This window comes from Stenella coeruleoalba, assembly GCF_951394435.1.
Source record: "Stenella coeruleoalba genome assembly, chromosome: 21".
NCBI classification, from domain to species: Eukaryota; Metazoa; Chordata; class Mammalia; order Artiodactyla; family Delphinidae; genus Stenella; species Stenella coeruleoalba.
The window spans coordinates 27,231,009-27,247,873 of NC_137167.1; the positions used below are offsets into that span (position 1 = coordinate 27,231,009).

Below are 16,865 nucleotides of genomic sequence, written 5' to 3' on the forward strand. Positions count from 1 at the left end.
TTTACAAATCACTCTAGTCTACTACCATTCAAATAAATCACCCATTAATAATAGAGCAATAAAGTCCTCTAAAAACAAAACCTGGTGATGGGTGGCATTTGCAGCAATTTAGTAACAACCTTAGTGACTATAACAATATTAATATGAAACAAAATGTGGTGTGTTGTTTTGTAACTGGGTAAAGCAAATCCTGTTAATTTTTGAAGATTATTCAAGTGGGGATTCATGAAACCACAATATATCCAGTTACCTGGGAAAGTATGGTATGATGAAAATGCCAGTTGGAAATTATTTCTGGAATAAAATTTCAGAGGTGGAAACCACACAAAGCATCATCGATGGCTGATGAGATTAAGGGACGTGGCATGACTTTTGTTCCCTGGATAGCCTGTCTTAGAAGCCTTATTAATGGAGTCACTCAAGTTTCTTAATAGCCTCCCTCCATTCTCCTTCCCTCATCCCATCTCCCTCACATCCACAGCCCTCTTCAAGCACCAGATCTGGGGTAGCACTTGGAGAATTGCAGGGCTGGCTTTCATTGCAGTTCTTCAAATGCCCTTTCTAAAAGCCAGCATGCCCTAGTCATCAATTCAGTAACAAATGGACTCATCCAGCAGTGGTAGAGAGGAAAATTAGTGTATTGTAGAATATTTTCTGACCTACTAGAGCACAGAATCTAGATTGACAATGAGATTTTATTGCCAAATGCCGTCACCTTGTGACAGAAATTTGAAAAAGATTAATTTCTCATGGTTTTAACATTTCTTTTCATGCAGTGGGCATAATGATTCTAAGACTGTAGTACTTTATTGTAGTCGACCAGTTATTTAATTATTTGTGCCTTGTTCATATACTACGTATAATTTTGATAATAAGCATGATTTTCTCTTAACCACTGCCAAGCACATGTCTATAAATGAGAGGTTCAAGGAATTCAGTCATTGACGAGGTATAATATAGAAAGTATGGTGTTTTGGCTTTCAAAGGACTTAATGTTGCTTTACATCTTCCCTGTGGATTCTGACTTTTTATGGGTTGATCTACTACTATTTTGAAAGCTAATAAATTTCTATTTTTACTCAATGCTCAATAAGGGTTGCTATCTTTATTGCAGCACTCATCTGATAAATATTTACATAACCTGAAATACCAGTAGACTGTACTTTCCTCTAGGGAAGGAACATATTTTGAACATCTCCATGACAGCTATTTGTCTTTCCTCAATGTGTGACTGGTGAATGCATGATTAAGATGTGAAATACAAAGACCTAACTGAAGAAAAGTATGACATCACTTTGTCACACTTCTTCAGGCCACCACATAACTAGGAAACTCAGTCGTTCAATGGATAAATGTTTATTGAGCAACTGCTGTGTGCCTGAGACTCTGCTGTGTCCTTGGTAGATATCACTGAAGAGGGCAGACAAAAATATCTACCTTCAAAGAGACTGTATTCTAGTGGAGGGAGTGGAAGAGACAGGAAGTAAATAAGAATATATATACATATTTATATATATATATACACTCTTAATATATTATTTACACATTATATAATACATTATATGACACATAATACGTATTATGTTATACAATATATTATATTGAACATATACATCATACATCACGTAATAGTATAGAATGCACACCTTATGTACACTATATTACACGTAATGTTCCCCATACACACCCCCACACATTCATATAAATGCACACACTAATATGCACACATACATACAAAAATAAGCAAGATACATATGATACACTATGATAAGTGATACAGAGGAAAGCAGAACAGGTAACAAGAGGGGGTAAAGTGATGTATGGGCAAGGCGTGTGAAAGTTAGCTAGGGTGACCAGTGAGAGCCTACGGAGAAGGTAATTTTTGAGAAATGATCTGAAGGGAGGGAGGGATGACTGGGGTGACCATTTCAGACAGGAAATAGAGGAGAAAAGACTGGGGTGGGAGTGTGTCTGAGATCCTTAAGAAACAGCTCCAAAGCTAGTGGACAAGAGCCAGAGGGAGAGGGGATGGGGTGGGGAGGTAAGGAGGTCCTGTAGGTCTCTGTAAGGAATGTGGGTTCATTTTGGCTGTGATGGGACGGCGCTGAAGTGTTTTGAGCGGAAGAATGATGTGATTCTACGGATATTCCCTCCTGATCCCTCTGGATGAGGTATGGAGATCTCGACTGCAGGGAAACAGGCAGAGACAGGGAGACGGGGTGAGGATGATGCAGTAATACACCTAAGGACATTGGTGGTTTGGAGGTAAAGAGAAGTGGTCGGCTTCTGACATATGCTGGGAGGCACCAGGCTGGCTGGTGTCTGGGGGCAGGGGTGGCGCCAGGCTCTAGGTCCCTAACAGGAAAAGCAATGGCCTTTTTCTGAGACGGGAAAGAGATGCCTATCACACGTGGGCATGAAAATCTTGGGTGGGCAGGTGGATATAACAGTCTGGAAATCTAGAGAGAAGTCTGGGGTCATTAATCAGACATGCCTCTTTCCGCTCTGAGAGTGGATCACACTGAAACTACTTTCCAAATGATGAAAATTATTGGGATGGCTTGCCTTTTCTTTATCTCTCATTTTATTTTATTTATCTCTCATCCCTATTAATAAAGATTAATGGTTTCTTTTTTCCTTTTCCTTAACTTCCACTAATCCCTGTTTATGGAGAAAGGATTGAAAGGAGAGACTTTTCCTGGGCTGAGCCCATTTTTGGCTGACAGGAAGGGAAGAAATTATGCAAGACATAAGATTAACCTTTTTTTTTCCCTCTTAGCACACTGGAATATAAGTAAAAAGAGACTATTACATACTAGTATATTCCATTTGCTCTTAAATTATCTCAAACATAAGAAAACGACGACTATGAATGCAGCAATTTTAGTGACAAGTGGATAATACAGTATGACCCAGCACAGATGGGAAAGTCACTTATTATGGCATATTTTAGAAAGTGGATTAATGAGTCACACCATGTTAAAAAGATAAATCAAGCACTATATCATTAGGACTGCATCTTTAACTCTTTAAAGTCATTAAGGTATCATTTTGCACTGTTGACCAAAAAGTGGAACTACAAAAGTTTTAAAATGTGCCCTTCCAAATAATTATGTCCAAGACAAAAGAAAAACCAGAGAAAAATGGAACTATTGTTATTATAAAAGACAATATTCGATCAATCGCTTTTCATTAACAGGGCTTCACGTATTTTTTAAAGGTAGGAAAAAATTCACGTATTGGAAAAAGGCAATGAAAGAAATGGTCTACAGTCAAAAGTAGAAGAATCTTAGGGTCATTTGTTTCATAATGGTCTGTTGTTTTTTCCCAAGGGTTTATAAGGCAATGCATTATACTTTTCCATTTTTCCACAATGTTTAACTTGGCTTTACATTAAATAATGACTCTGAACCCAGTGTCCCATCCTGCTTGGGTATAAACTGTTTTAACTGCAAATGCTTAATACACCACTGTGCCATCAAGTTATCTGAGTGAGTTACAACAAATCAATATTGAATTTGTAAAGCCATTGGTCTTTAATTTTACATGGGGAGAACAATCTCTAGCTGGAAAATAACCACCAAGGTTTTTGCTTGCCCTTCTCCCTACAGATTTTTATATTTTGGAGTTAGAAGGGCAGTAATGGATTACCTACCCTCCTGACTCTCACACTTAGGTTGCTAACATTGTATTCTGTGGAGGAGAATGTCAAGGAGAAGAGGAAGAAAGTCATCTACAGTTACCACCATTTAAAAAGGGTGGCAATTTAACAATCCTATGTTATTGAGAGGTTCCAATTCCAGAATAAAGAGAAGCCTTCCATCACTCAGTGATGAAAGAAAGATGGGGGGGATGTTGACTGAATTTATTCCAGGTGCCCTTCCTGCTGTATGTTGCCCAATTATGCTTCAATCCTTTAAAGCTTTAAATAGTGAGAAATTTAGAGCATTATGCAGAATTAAAAACCTTAATTATCTTTGGGCTTTCCTGAAAACATCATTAATCAGTAATGAATGAGACTGATGAAAAAACCAAACTTGTAAGTCATTTCATTCTAAGAATTAACGTAGGAAATCACCCTCACTGTATAGATGAGTTGAAATATCTCCACAGCCTTTCACATCACTCCACCCTATGGTTAAGCTGATGCATGTTAAGGACTAAAGTGAATTGCTAAGGGTTAACTGGTAACATGAAATCAGGGCAGGACGGAGGAACTGACTGACTTAGTGATTCCAGGGCAAAATTCACAAAGGATTCATCAGATTCCACTGAGAGGAGTAAAAGAGAAAATCTGTAGGGCTTTTGCTCCACAATAATGGATATTTTTCCTTCCTTCATTTATTTAATCAGTAAATACTTGCTAAGTGCTGGCTAGCCTGGGCTATCAGAGGATGAGGAAGTGTGTAATTCAGTGTGGGTGTCAGACAAGAAGCACTTCCCAGAGAACTCAGCTCTCAAGCGGCTCACTGTGGACCAAACGTATAAAATCAAAGCAGATCTAGGGAGAAAATGGGGAGACAGGCTGAGAATAGGCTGGAATCCGGGACTGTGGGATACAGGCACCACCTATCCTTCAAATAGAACAATGAAGAGCTTGTTTTTTTGTTTGTTTGTTTGTTGTTTTTTGCTAATCAACTATACACGGGCTCCTCACCGCTGCGGCCTCTCCCGTTGTGGAGCGCAGGCTCAGCGGCCATGGCCCACGGGCCCAGCCGCTCTGCGGCATGCGGGACCCTCCCGGACCGGGGCAAGAACCCGTGTCCCCTGCATCGGCAGGCGGACTTTCAACCACTGAACCACCAGGGAAGCCCAAGAGCTTGTTTTTAATCTATGTACCAGTTACTGTATATTGGTATAAATTTTTTTAATGTACTAGTCACAAAACCCTGTCTTTCCCCGGTTATAACACACGATACAGGTTCCCTCAATTCAGCGCTGGAATGGCCTCACTGCTGTGACCCTAGCAGCCTTCCGTCACTAAACTACAAGCTCCTTCTGGTGGTCTGTGAAACCCTCACCTCCCCCTGTCCGGGGCCTCCAGCTCTTTCCCAGCACTTCCTAGATTCCCTCCTGATGCTCAGGGGACTGTCAGGAGGACTTAACCAGGCTTGCACCTGAAACTGCAGGAAGGCATGGCTCCTTGCCTGGTCTAGTGCTTTGTTTTTAACCATCTGGATCTTTGGGTAGAGTTTGCCCTCAGTGGTTCACCAAAATCTTGACCGCTTTCCGTCATCTTAAACAGGGTCCGAACAGGAAATTAATGCCACCCTCGAGGAGAGTAATGTACACCAGTATTCCTTACAAAGGGGCTGCTTGTATCCAAGTACACCTAGAGATGCCACCAGGGGTAGTGTAGACACTTGGAACAAGGTAACAGTCAAGCTCTTATCACCCCCTGGGCTGGAAGCAACAGGGGAGAAAATGAGCCCTGAAAGCCAGAGGGAAAGACCATTGTAGGGTCAACCCCTTTGAGAGGAGCTGTGACCTTTGGCCTCTGCACCTTCAAGCACAGCCAGTTTGAGGGGATTTTGCAAGAGTGATAAATACCCAGACCTCACAATCATGCTTCCCTCCAATCGTCTGCTGGGGCTTCTTACTGGCAGAACACAACCCAAAACCACAAGAGGACAGTTGTTTTTTTTAGTTTCCACATATAAGTGATATCATATGATATTTGTCTTTCTCTGTCTGGCTTACTTCACATAGTATGATAACCTCCAGGTCCATCCATGCTGCTGCAAATGGCATTACTTCATTCTTTTTAACAGCCCAGTAATATTCCATTGTATATATAAGTACCACATCTTCTTTATCCATTCACCTGTCAACGGACATTTAGGTTGCCTCCATGTCTTGGCTATTGTAAACAGTGATGGGGAGGGATAGATTGAGAGTTTGGGATTGACAAATACACACTACTATATTTAAAATAGATAAACAACCAGGACCTACTGTATATCACAGGGAACTCTTCTCAATACTCTGTAATAACCTAAATGGGAAAAGAATTTGAAAAAGAATAGATACATGTATACATATAACTTAATCACTTTGTTGCACACCCGAAACTAACACAACATTGCTAATCAACTATACGCCAATACCAAATAAATTTTTTTTTTAAAAAGAGGACAGTTGCTACTGTCATCCATTCCTGTCAGGTTGTAATTAAATAAGCTCCTCACTGGTGCTTGGTAGCAGACACAGTCTTAGATTAGGGGGTAAAGGGATAATTACACAGCCTTTGCTGTCACATTTCTTACTCTGTGAGGCATCTCAGGAAGAAGGCTCATAAATAAAAAATGTCTATATACAATGAAAACCACCAAAATAGAGATCCACACAAGTGAGGTAGGATGATAGCTAACAGTGGCTGTCAGACCCTACACTAAGCATTTTTTGAGTATTTTGTTATATCCTTTTCCAAACCCTCAGGTGGAGGAACTGAGGTTCAGGGCAGTTACGTACCCTGTGTCAGAGAGGCCTGTATGCTTGAATTTAACCTCGAGAACAGCAGAGGCTGTGGTCTCCAAGAGAAACCCAGCTCTCAGGGTAAACCAGAAATACAGAGACTACAGTTTATTGAATGGCGTGAAAAATAATGAGGCCAATACCAAAGGCACCATATTTAATATAAATACTGAATGTAAATAAATTAGCTAATCTGTGTATAAATGATTTAATAATAGTGTCAGTAACTGACATGTCTGCAGCAAGTGTCACCACATGTATAAAATATATGCATCACCTTCATGTTCCCTCTCACACCCCATCAAAACGGTAAGGGGTTTATCACTTCCTAGGTGAAGGCTGTGTCCTGGGTGAGGCTTCAGGGGCCTGTGTTCTGGGCTCACCTCCTATGAGGAACCAAACTATTTCCTAAGATCTTACAGAACAAGTTCAATGCTCTGGATCTTACCTCCTCCTCCAGCAAGTAAGATCCCAGCCGTTTAGATCCTTGGTTGACCTACTATGAATACAGTCTTTATGTCTCCTGTTTGTGTGTGGAAAGTTCCCACGGGTATGGCTGGCGGAATGCCCACTATATGCTGTACAAGCAGTTTACAAATACCTTGCTTCGTCTACTCAAAAAGAATCATTACCATTTTACTTTTATAAATGATAAAACTTGGACTTGAATATGATAAATACTTTTACAACTATTGAATCCTTGTCTCTCTAGCTTCAAAGCCTATGTCCTTTTCTCTATGAAGCAATTAATTTAGTTTCCTCAGCCACATCTTCTGCATAAATAAAATTTTACTATTTATTACATTGCTGATCTTAGAAGGCATTCCTCATTTCCTCTAATGATTAATTTTCAAGTCTAACAAAAAAATAGTTTAATACTATTGGGAGAAAGGGCAGAACACTTTCTAACACCAATGAGTTATGACTCATTTGTCAATTTGTGTTCAGATAAGGACCCAGACACATTCTTTTCATAAGAACAACTCTGGCTGAATGTTCCACTAGCAGATAAATTTGATGTCTACTTGACTGCTATCAGACCTATCAGACCTCATATTGATTTGATGTAAGGGTTCACCTGATATGTAGTTCTATGTTACTGTGGATCATTTCTGCAAGGTTTTTAAACCATAAAATATAAATTTCAAAGTAACTATACATACCACATCCCCCATTCTACTGAACATTCCGAACTAATGAGAACAAAATATTAAAACTTTATTTTAAAAGAATGACCTCCTTTCTTCCTGCCCTCCAGTAGTTTTGTCCTTCATTATTTGTAAGTCCAGTTTAATTTGAACACTACTGCCCATGATTATCCAAAAAGAGGTACAATGAAAACAGGAAGTGCATTTACAGGTTGATTTGTGTGTATGTGTGAGACCTAAGGGCCTGAATTGCAGTCAGAGACTGAAGGATCCCCCTTGAATAGACTGTGTGTGTCCTCAAAATTCATATCTTGAAGCCCGGACCTCCAAGGTGATGGTATGTGGAGGTGGGTCCTTTGGGAGGTGATAGGTCATGAGGGTAGAGACCTCATGAATGGGATGAGTTCCCTTAGAAGATACCGAAAAGGTGATCTCTCCCTCTCACCACCTTATGAAGATACAGTGAGAAAATAGACTGCTGTCTGTGTTAGGAAGTGAGTCCTCATCAGACACTGAAACGACCAGCACCTTGATCTTGGACTTCCCAGCCTCCTGAACTATGAGAAATAAATTTAAATCACCCAGTCTATATTATCTCAAAATGTCTAAGACACACCTGTGTCTGAAGCCTACATCCTAGGGGTCTGGGTTTGCCTCTCTGTCCTCCCCAAGTGCCAGAGGATAGGGTCGTTATACAGAGTCGATGGACTATCATTACACAGGCAATCACTAGGAAGCCATAAAATAGGGATATTAAGAAAGCAGAGGTAGGTTAATCTACAATGTGATTTTTAAATGATCATTATTGCTGTTTGTATTTGCTTTTTAATGTAATATTTGTCATGGATAAAACCTCACACACAAGCCCAATATATCACGCAGATAAAAGCAGAGTTGGTTGAACTGAGGGTGCTCCAAATGACTTCAAGCGTCCCGCATGTACCAACTGCTATTAGTGGCAAACCAAATAAAATACATAGATCCCAACCACTGGGATTCTTCACCAAGAGAGCAGGTCAGCAGGAACACCACAAGAAGATGTCACCAGGAATGAATAGAAAATGTACCCCAAGAGGCTGAAAATTTTAAAAAGAACATGATGCAGGGGAAAGAACCACCCTGGAAATAAACCCACTTGAGAATCTCAATGGAGCCTTCTAACGTGCAGTGAGCAGGATAGGCAAACCCATAGTGAAACTGTGACAAAATGCAGAGGTTAAGAACACAGGACTGGGGGAACAATAGGAGGAAACAGCTAACCGTGCCTGGAGAAGTCAGGAAAGGGTTCCAATGGTGAGGCTCTAAGACCACCTGGGCTTCTGCATGCAAGGAAGGCGGCAAGGACACTTCTAGCAAAGGCACACATGACACAGTCTACTGGTCCTTTTGTCTAAATTATGGTGAAGGGTGTAAAGGAAGAGATACCAGAAAAGTAGGTGCCAGGGGACACTTTCATTTATCCAACAGCTATTGGCCGGGTGCCTACTATGTGCTGGGCACATCCAGATAGAACCCTATACATGTGGTCTTCATATTCTGGTTTTCTTTGAAGGGATATAGATGTTGCCTGGAACTATTTTATTCTTTAGTCCACGGATGATCAAGAACATTTTAATAGGAAAATGACAAGACAAGACTCCTGTGCCCCGAAGATCAATCTGGTATGTGTGGCATATACTAGAATGGAAAGAGAAACTGGGATCAAAACACCTGAGAGTGGAACAGCTGTTTAACAGAGAAATCGGGAAGGTCCAGTCTCAGTGATTGATGAGGGTAGAGAGCAAAGACGGGTTTGAGATGCATTTAGGAGATAAGATGAATACACAGTGTAGATTCTCTCTCCCGGCAAACACTTTGAAGGTAGGAAAGCAGAACGAGATGAAGTGGGAAAAGCAGTTTATAGAATTACCTCTCCGAAACCGCTCCCTCTAATGGACATATCAATCCTCATACAGAAAGAAAGAGGACTTACAGACGGAGTTTTTATGGCTACTGTCCTTGCTGGGAAGCATCTTGACTCCTCTTGACTTCAATTCAATCGCCTTTTTCACTGGAAGAAACAAAATAAAACCATTATTAGGTACGACTCAGAGAGATATCATAAAATTGTGTTTTATCTTCACAGCATTTCCAGTCATAACTGCTTTCTTACCAACCCCTGGAATATGGGATGCATTCTAAAGGGTGAATGATGCAAAGCAAATGAAGTATAAGAGCCTGTGAATAAGTAATGCAAGTCTATCAACCAGCAAGATCATATCTTATGACAGCAGTGTCAGAAGCTAAAAATAGTATGTGGTAGGATTACCATCTATACCCAAAGCTGCTTACCACCAGTGATGGCAAATTCTACAAATCATTATCATTTCACCAAATGACCCAGCAGACTGCTCTCTCAACTTACGTGCAGTGACTAGAGTTTTCTAAATTTGCTACATACATGAAAAATTTTGAAGAAAAATGAAATTTATTCATTCATTCACTCATCTAGTCATTTAACCACTCAAAGTTTAACAAATATCTATTGATGGGAAGCTAGTAGGAGGAAATGTTCTAAATGTGCATGATTAAATGCTAAGAACACCAGTACTTACAGACCCTCGTAACCTACAGGCAATATAAAAAATGTATGACATTGGTTTCTAAAGTCACAGTTCTCAGGCTTTAAGTTTCTTGAGTTTACTAGGTTCTGCATTAAATGTTTTAAGAAGTTCCACTTTTGTGGTCATTTCTGGGGAAAAAAAGTGGGAAGTCATTTGTGGGAAGAAAATAAATAATAGTTTAATTTAAAATTTTGTATTGAATATTAAAATTATCATATCTTTATTAAAATTAAAATATTTTAATTTAAAGATTTCTGATTTACATATTTACATATGATTTACATATATGGACCTAGAGTAGCATGAAGACCTGGGCTCAAATCTTTGCTCACAACTTGCTAGCTATGTGGCCTGTGTAAGTTACTAATTCAGAGCCTGTTAACTTATCTGCAAAAGGAGTGTGATGGTTACTTTTTATGTCTACTTGACTGGGGTCCAAAGTGACTAGATACCTTGTCAAATGTTTTCCTGGGTGCTTCTGTGAAGGTTGTTTTTGGATGAGATTAAGTTTTAAATCCACAGACTGAGTAGAGCAGACTGCCCCCCCTCCATGTGGGTGGGCCTTATCTAATCAGCTGAAGACTGGAATAGAACATAAAGCTGACACTTTCCTGAGCAGAAGAGAATTCTTCTGGCCTGACCACCTTCATACTGGGTTATAATTTTTTTCAATTTTATTGCTTTTTTTCCTTCCAATTTTATTGAGATATAATGCACATACAGCACTGCATAAGTTCAAGGTATATGGAACAATGATTTGACTTACATGTATAATCAAATAATTACCACAATATGTTTAGTAAACATCCATCATCTCATATTGATACAAAATAAAAGAAAAAGAACAAATTCTTTCTTGTGATGAGAACTCTTAGGATTTATTTTCTTAACTTTCATATATAACATATAGCAGTGTTAATTATATTTACCAAGTTGTCATTACATCCCTAGCACTTATTTATTTTATAACTGTAAATTTGTACCTTCTGACTGCCTTCAACTAATTCCCCCTCCCTCCACCCCTCGCCTCTGATAACTGCAAATCTCATCTCTTTTCCTATAAGTTTATTTGTTTTCCTTTGCTTGTTTTTTGAAGTATAACTGACCTAAAACACTATGTCAGTTCCTGGTGTACAACACAGTGATTTGATATTTCTGTACATTTCAAAATGGTCAGCACGATAAGTCTAGTTACCATCTGTCAACGTACAAAGATGCTACATAATTACTGACTATATTCTCCACACTGTACATTTCATCCCTGTGACTCACTTATTTTGTAATTGGAAGTTTGTGCCTCCTAATCTCCCTCACCTATTTCTCTGCCCCGACCCCTCTTTTTTCGCAACCACCAGTTTGTTCTCTGTGTCTTTGACAATGTTTCTGTTTCATTACATTTGTTCGTTTGTTTTGTTTTTTAGATTCACATAAAAGTAAAATCATCCAGTATTTATCTTTGTCTGACTGCCTTCATAGTGGGATACTAATTTTTTTTCCTGCCTTCAGATTCAAACTGAAACACTGGCTTTTCCCGGGTCTTGGTCCTGCCAGCCTTTGAACTAGAACCACACCATTAGCTCTCTGGGTCTCCAGCTTACTGACTCACCCTGAAATCTTGGGACTTCTCAGACTCCATAATTATGAGAGACAACTTCTTATATTTCTTATATAGGATGGTATGATATATATCATCCTATTGGTTCTGGTTCTCAAAACAGCCCTAATACAATGGGCATGCTGATATCAAATGCAGGGAACAGATATGTGTTCCCTGCACTATAATGAATGCACCATTTTTAGGAGCAGACCTGGACATCGTGGGCTCCATACACGACAGTGTTTGTTGCTATTTTTGGATCACTTGCATTCACATGGCTTCCCCAGAGGAGGGACTGTCCTTCCATCGCTGATATTACTGGACATTTGTTCCCTCTCCCTGTCCCTTGCCCTGGTCACTGAATTTTCTGACCCTCTGGGTACCATGTGTCTGTGGCTCTACCTCTCAAGGCCCTCATCCCACTTCCCATCTGGCCTCTTCACGGTGACATTTGTACACTACCTTACATTTAAGGAAGCATCTTCAAACACACCATGGTATTTAACTCTTTCCACAACCCTCTGAAGTAGGTATTATGAAGATCCTTACTCATATTAGGAAATCAAGGTTCACAGATTTGTTGAGAGGACATAGGGAGTAAGATGTGGGATCTGGATTCAAATCTTCCCACTCAGAATCCAACACCCTTCACTGTATTCTGCCCACTTGACAATGGAAGGCATGGAGGTAGAGACTGTAGGATCCCAGCACCTGGAAAGAAGCTGAAAACGCCGAAGAACTCTGTACCTGGAATTCAAATCATCGCAGTGACACCAGGGTTAAACTATTGACTCTGTTATTTCTTTTCTCTCTGCACTAACAAAATAAAAGCTGATTCTCTCCCATTTCCCACCTTCCTCCCAAAAACCAAGCTTTTGAATTCAAGAAAAGAAGCAATTTCCTCACATTGGTATTGACAATTCCTTTCCTTGTCAAAGGAGGCACTGAAGAAAACCTCCCCAAAGGAGGTTATTATAGGAAGTTGCTTCAGAAGTAAGGGGAGGCGCTGGCATTTGAGCAGGTTCAGGAGCAGGTGGGGAGATGGTGGCTTTCAGCAGTGCTGAGATGCATGACAACTACAGGTAAGCCATGGATGCAGGGCATCTGATGTTTGGAAACTGGTCACAAGGCATTGAGGGTGAGGCAGGGGCCATCTCTGATGGGGCCTGTGGTCAAGCTGAGGGATGGCCTCTCGATGGATGTCCAGGAGAAGAGGACCAAGGAGCACTCCTGTGATGGGGAGCATCCTGAGAGGACGTCTTGGGGTACTATGGAATGAGAAGTGTGTGTGGTGGGGTGCTGCAGCATGGTGTAGAAAATGGCAGGACCCAGACAGTGACAGACGCCGATGTTCACCAGTGGACTGAGAAGAAGACTCGGGGTCAGATATGATTAGAGAGAGGTACTGATCTTTGCTACGGAGCCATTTCATAACCATTGCACCAACAAAATGGCAAGCTGGTACTATTTCTACCCCCCCCCCATCCCTCATCTGCTGCATCTGTCCTTGAACGTGGAAATCTCTCTGCCCAGCCCTGAGGGGAGGGAAGGAGGAGGACTCTGGATGGAGGACAGGAGGGGCTTCAGGGAGGTGATGAGGGGAAAGACCCTTTGAGGAGGGTCCCTTCCTTTTCTTCACAACATTGCCAAGAACCAGGGCTGTCCAGAAAGAGGATGTGTTAACTTGAAACAAGTTAGAACTCAGAGGAGGGGAGAATCCACAGCAGTACAGCACCATCGTACTGAAAAAAAAAAAAAAAGTTCCCTGGTGGATGTTAGCTTCACTCAGCTACGTACAACTACTTTCTGTCCTTTCCAGGGAGAATGTCCTTCCCCTCTCTGTCCATGACTAACCCCTAATTAAGCTCAGCCTGCTCCTTGGACCCTCCCAGCTCCCTCCCCCGGTCCCAGCAGCAAGAAGCCAGAGTCCACTGCGATCCTCCACACACATCAGACTTCTCTCAGGAAACCCAATCCTACCATCTGCCTCTGGTGTCCTTGGAAATTCCTACACCAGATGATAGGATTCAATGTCTAACACCATAGTTTACCCATAATGGGGAGCTCAGAAAATTCCAAATAAACCAATAAAATGCAAAATTGTTTCAAACAAACTTAATTTACTAAATACAGGGACGGAAGCCATTGAGAAACCTCACAAACCACAGAGGAAACTGTTTCACATATATACACCAACTACTGACAAATTGAAGAAATCAGGGTTTGGAATTTAAAACATAAGCTCTTTTTTTGGACTTTTTTTTTTTTTTTTTTTTTGTTGGGGGTAGGAGGTTATTTATTTTTGCTGTGTTGGGTCTTCATTTCTGTGCGAGGGCTTTCTCTAGTTGTGGCAAGCGGGGGCCACTCACTACCGTGGCCTCTCTTGCTGCGGAGCACAGGCTCCAGACAGGCAGGCTCAGCAGTTGTGGCTCACGGCCCAGTCGCTCCACGGCATGTGGGATCCTCCCAGACCAGGGCTCGAACCCGTGTCTCCCGCATCAGCAGGCAGACTCTCAACCACTGCGCCACCAGGGAAGCCCTGGACTTATTATTAACTCAGAGGATTATCGTGATTTTATTAATACTTCTCCAGGCTAAAAAAATTCCCTCTAAGTGGCACGTGAAAAGAATATTCACAATCATTGATAGCAATAATAGTGAAATCCTTGGAAATCCTTTGAGTTGCGAGAGCTTACTATACAGGTGCATGCACACACACACATATATACACTTTCACATTTATTTTATATTTTATTTATATGTTATGTATTTTTACATATTATACACTATATATAATGTATGTTATATATTAAATATTTTACATATCATATATATTATTGTATACTTAAATATTTTACATTTATTATATATAAAACAATATGTAAAATATTTATGTATATAACATACATAATTTATTGAGCTGTCTTATTGTTAGAGATGTTCTTGTTATCTAATTTAATTTGTCTTATAATTATTTAATCAATAGCTTTCTATTAAATTTGGCAAGCAATTACAGTCCATAAGCTATTAATCTTTTGTATTTATCAATACATTGTCTTTTTATATTGTCACCTTAGCAGATATGATAATTCAAACTCCATTATATATGTTACCTTATTCTTGAATTAGGAAAACAAAATATTTCAGAAAAATATATTTTTGGTTCATGTGTTGTTCGGAAAATTTTTTGTTTTCCTTTATTATTGGGGGAAAAAAAATCTAAACTTCTGGATTATCTCAGAGATTTTTTGTTAATCTTTTTCATTTTGAAGAGAAAAATAAATGATTTGAAAATAATATATTTTGAGGAATCCCAGTAGTTTGCATTCTTTCACTTACTGTAAAGCTTACTTTTTTTCTAAGCATTTACACCATAATGTTTTAGAAATACTTTCAAAATATTAATTTGCTTCATTAATAGATCCAATTATAGCAACTCTTACTTAAATCGTTTAACATTTCATTAGATTTTATGTGTTTTATATTGACGAAGAGTCATCAAAATTCATATCACTTTATATTTTTAACACATATTTAAATTTTTTTTCAAACTATATCAAAGTATTTCTAAGAATCCCTAAGAATCACTAAATATCTCAGTATGGACCCACTTTCCTATTCTCTGTTAATTATATAAGCGCATAGCTCATGTTGATGCTGATAAAAATCAGTTTAATCATATGACCTTATATGGTTGTTATCGTGGATGATGGAGCCATTCCCATCTAAAACCAGAGCCTCCACCTCTGTCTGCACTGGCGCTCATCACCTCAATAACATGATGCCATCATTTTCCTCCTTCCTCACAATCATTTTTTCTTTTCTGCTTGATCAATCCCATTATTATACAAACATGTTTCACTTCCCATCTTTAAGAACCGAGACAAAGCAAACAAGCAAAAAGGCAAGCATGCGAGCAGCGAACAAATAGAACTCTTTCCTGCCCATACTCCCCACAGCTGCCTGGCCCTTTCCTCTCCTCTCCTGGGAGCAGGGAGAGGAAATTCCTCCAGTGAATCATTTTCTTTGATCTCTTCCCATTCTCTCCTGAACCTGAAAACAGCCCTATCAAGGTGAGCTGTCACCTCCCTGTTGCTAGATCTTCTGGTCAGTTCTCCAGTTCCTCTGTCTGTGATGTGAGGTCCCCTCCCCCCATGTCCAGACCCCACACGCTCCGGTTCTCCTCTGATTCAATGGTCACTCCTTGTTCGTAAGTCTGAGCATCGCCCTGTGATGCTTTGGTATTTATCGCCATATTTTTAAACTTTCCATGTACTCCCTTGACCAACATTCAATAGAAGTATTATAATCATCTAATAAATTATCATTAATATTACAGTATTATTAATGAGTCATAATTTTTTAAATTACTATGTATTTGACACTCTGCAAGGTGCTTTATATACATCCTGTTTCATTCCACCGCAAAGTTATAAGATTTATGGTGTTTATTATGGAGGAAAAATGAGCTATAAAGAGGTTAAATAATTTATCCTAGATTACAGGGCTTAAGGTGGAAGAGCTGTCCTGGAGCTGGGGGTCTGATTCTAGAACCTGATCGCTTTACCAGGAGGAGATGCTGTCTCCTTTATAAATGATACCACTTGTTTTAAAATTTTCTTGTTGTAAACAGTTTGTTATTGCATTATACAATGTAATACTTACGTAACTATATTATTAGTAAACATGTCTTATCATACCACATTTTTAAAAATCAGAATTTAATTGACTCTTCAAACCATTATCTAACAAATCGTTGAATGAACGTGTAGGTTAGCTGCTTAAACATGGGTTAAATATTTATTAATATTCATCCTGTTATAACAAAAAATATGTACTGAGTCACATACCATTGAGTGTGTTTTCCTTTTCTATTGAATTCTTTTATCATGATTGTAGCAGTATATGGACATTGTAGAAAACTTGGGAAAACCTAAAAATTATCAAGAAAAAACTAAAAATAACTGACTGAATAAACCCATCACCTAGAGATGACTGCTGTTATCATCATTTTTTATGTATTTATTTACAACACTATGTATA

At 39.5% G+C, this 16,865-nt stretch overlaps 1 protein-coding gene across 1 annotated transcript in view; it reads right to left on the reverse strand.

Moving 5' to 3' along the window:
- Positions 1 to 16,865, reverse strand: part of CSMD1 (CUB and Sushi multiple domains 1) — a gene marked incomplete at its 3' end in the record, with an annotated part of 609,346 nt that overhangs the window by 553,357 nt on the left and 39,124 nt on the right. The window contains exon 3 of the mRNA XM_079909493.1: positions 9,595 to 9,672. Coding sequence (XP_079765619.1) covers positions 9,595 to 9,672 — 78 coding nt within the window. The remainder of the gene's footprint in view (positions 1 to 9,594; positions 9,673 to 16,865) is intronic.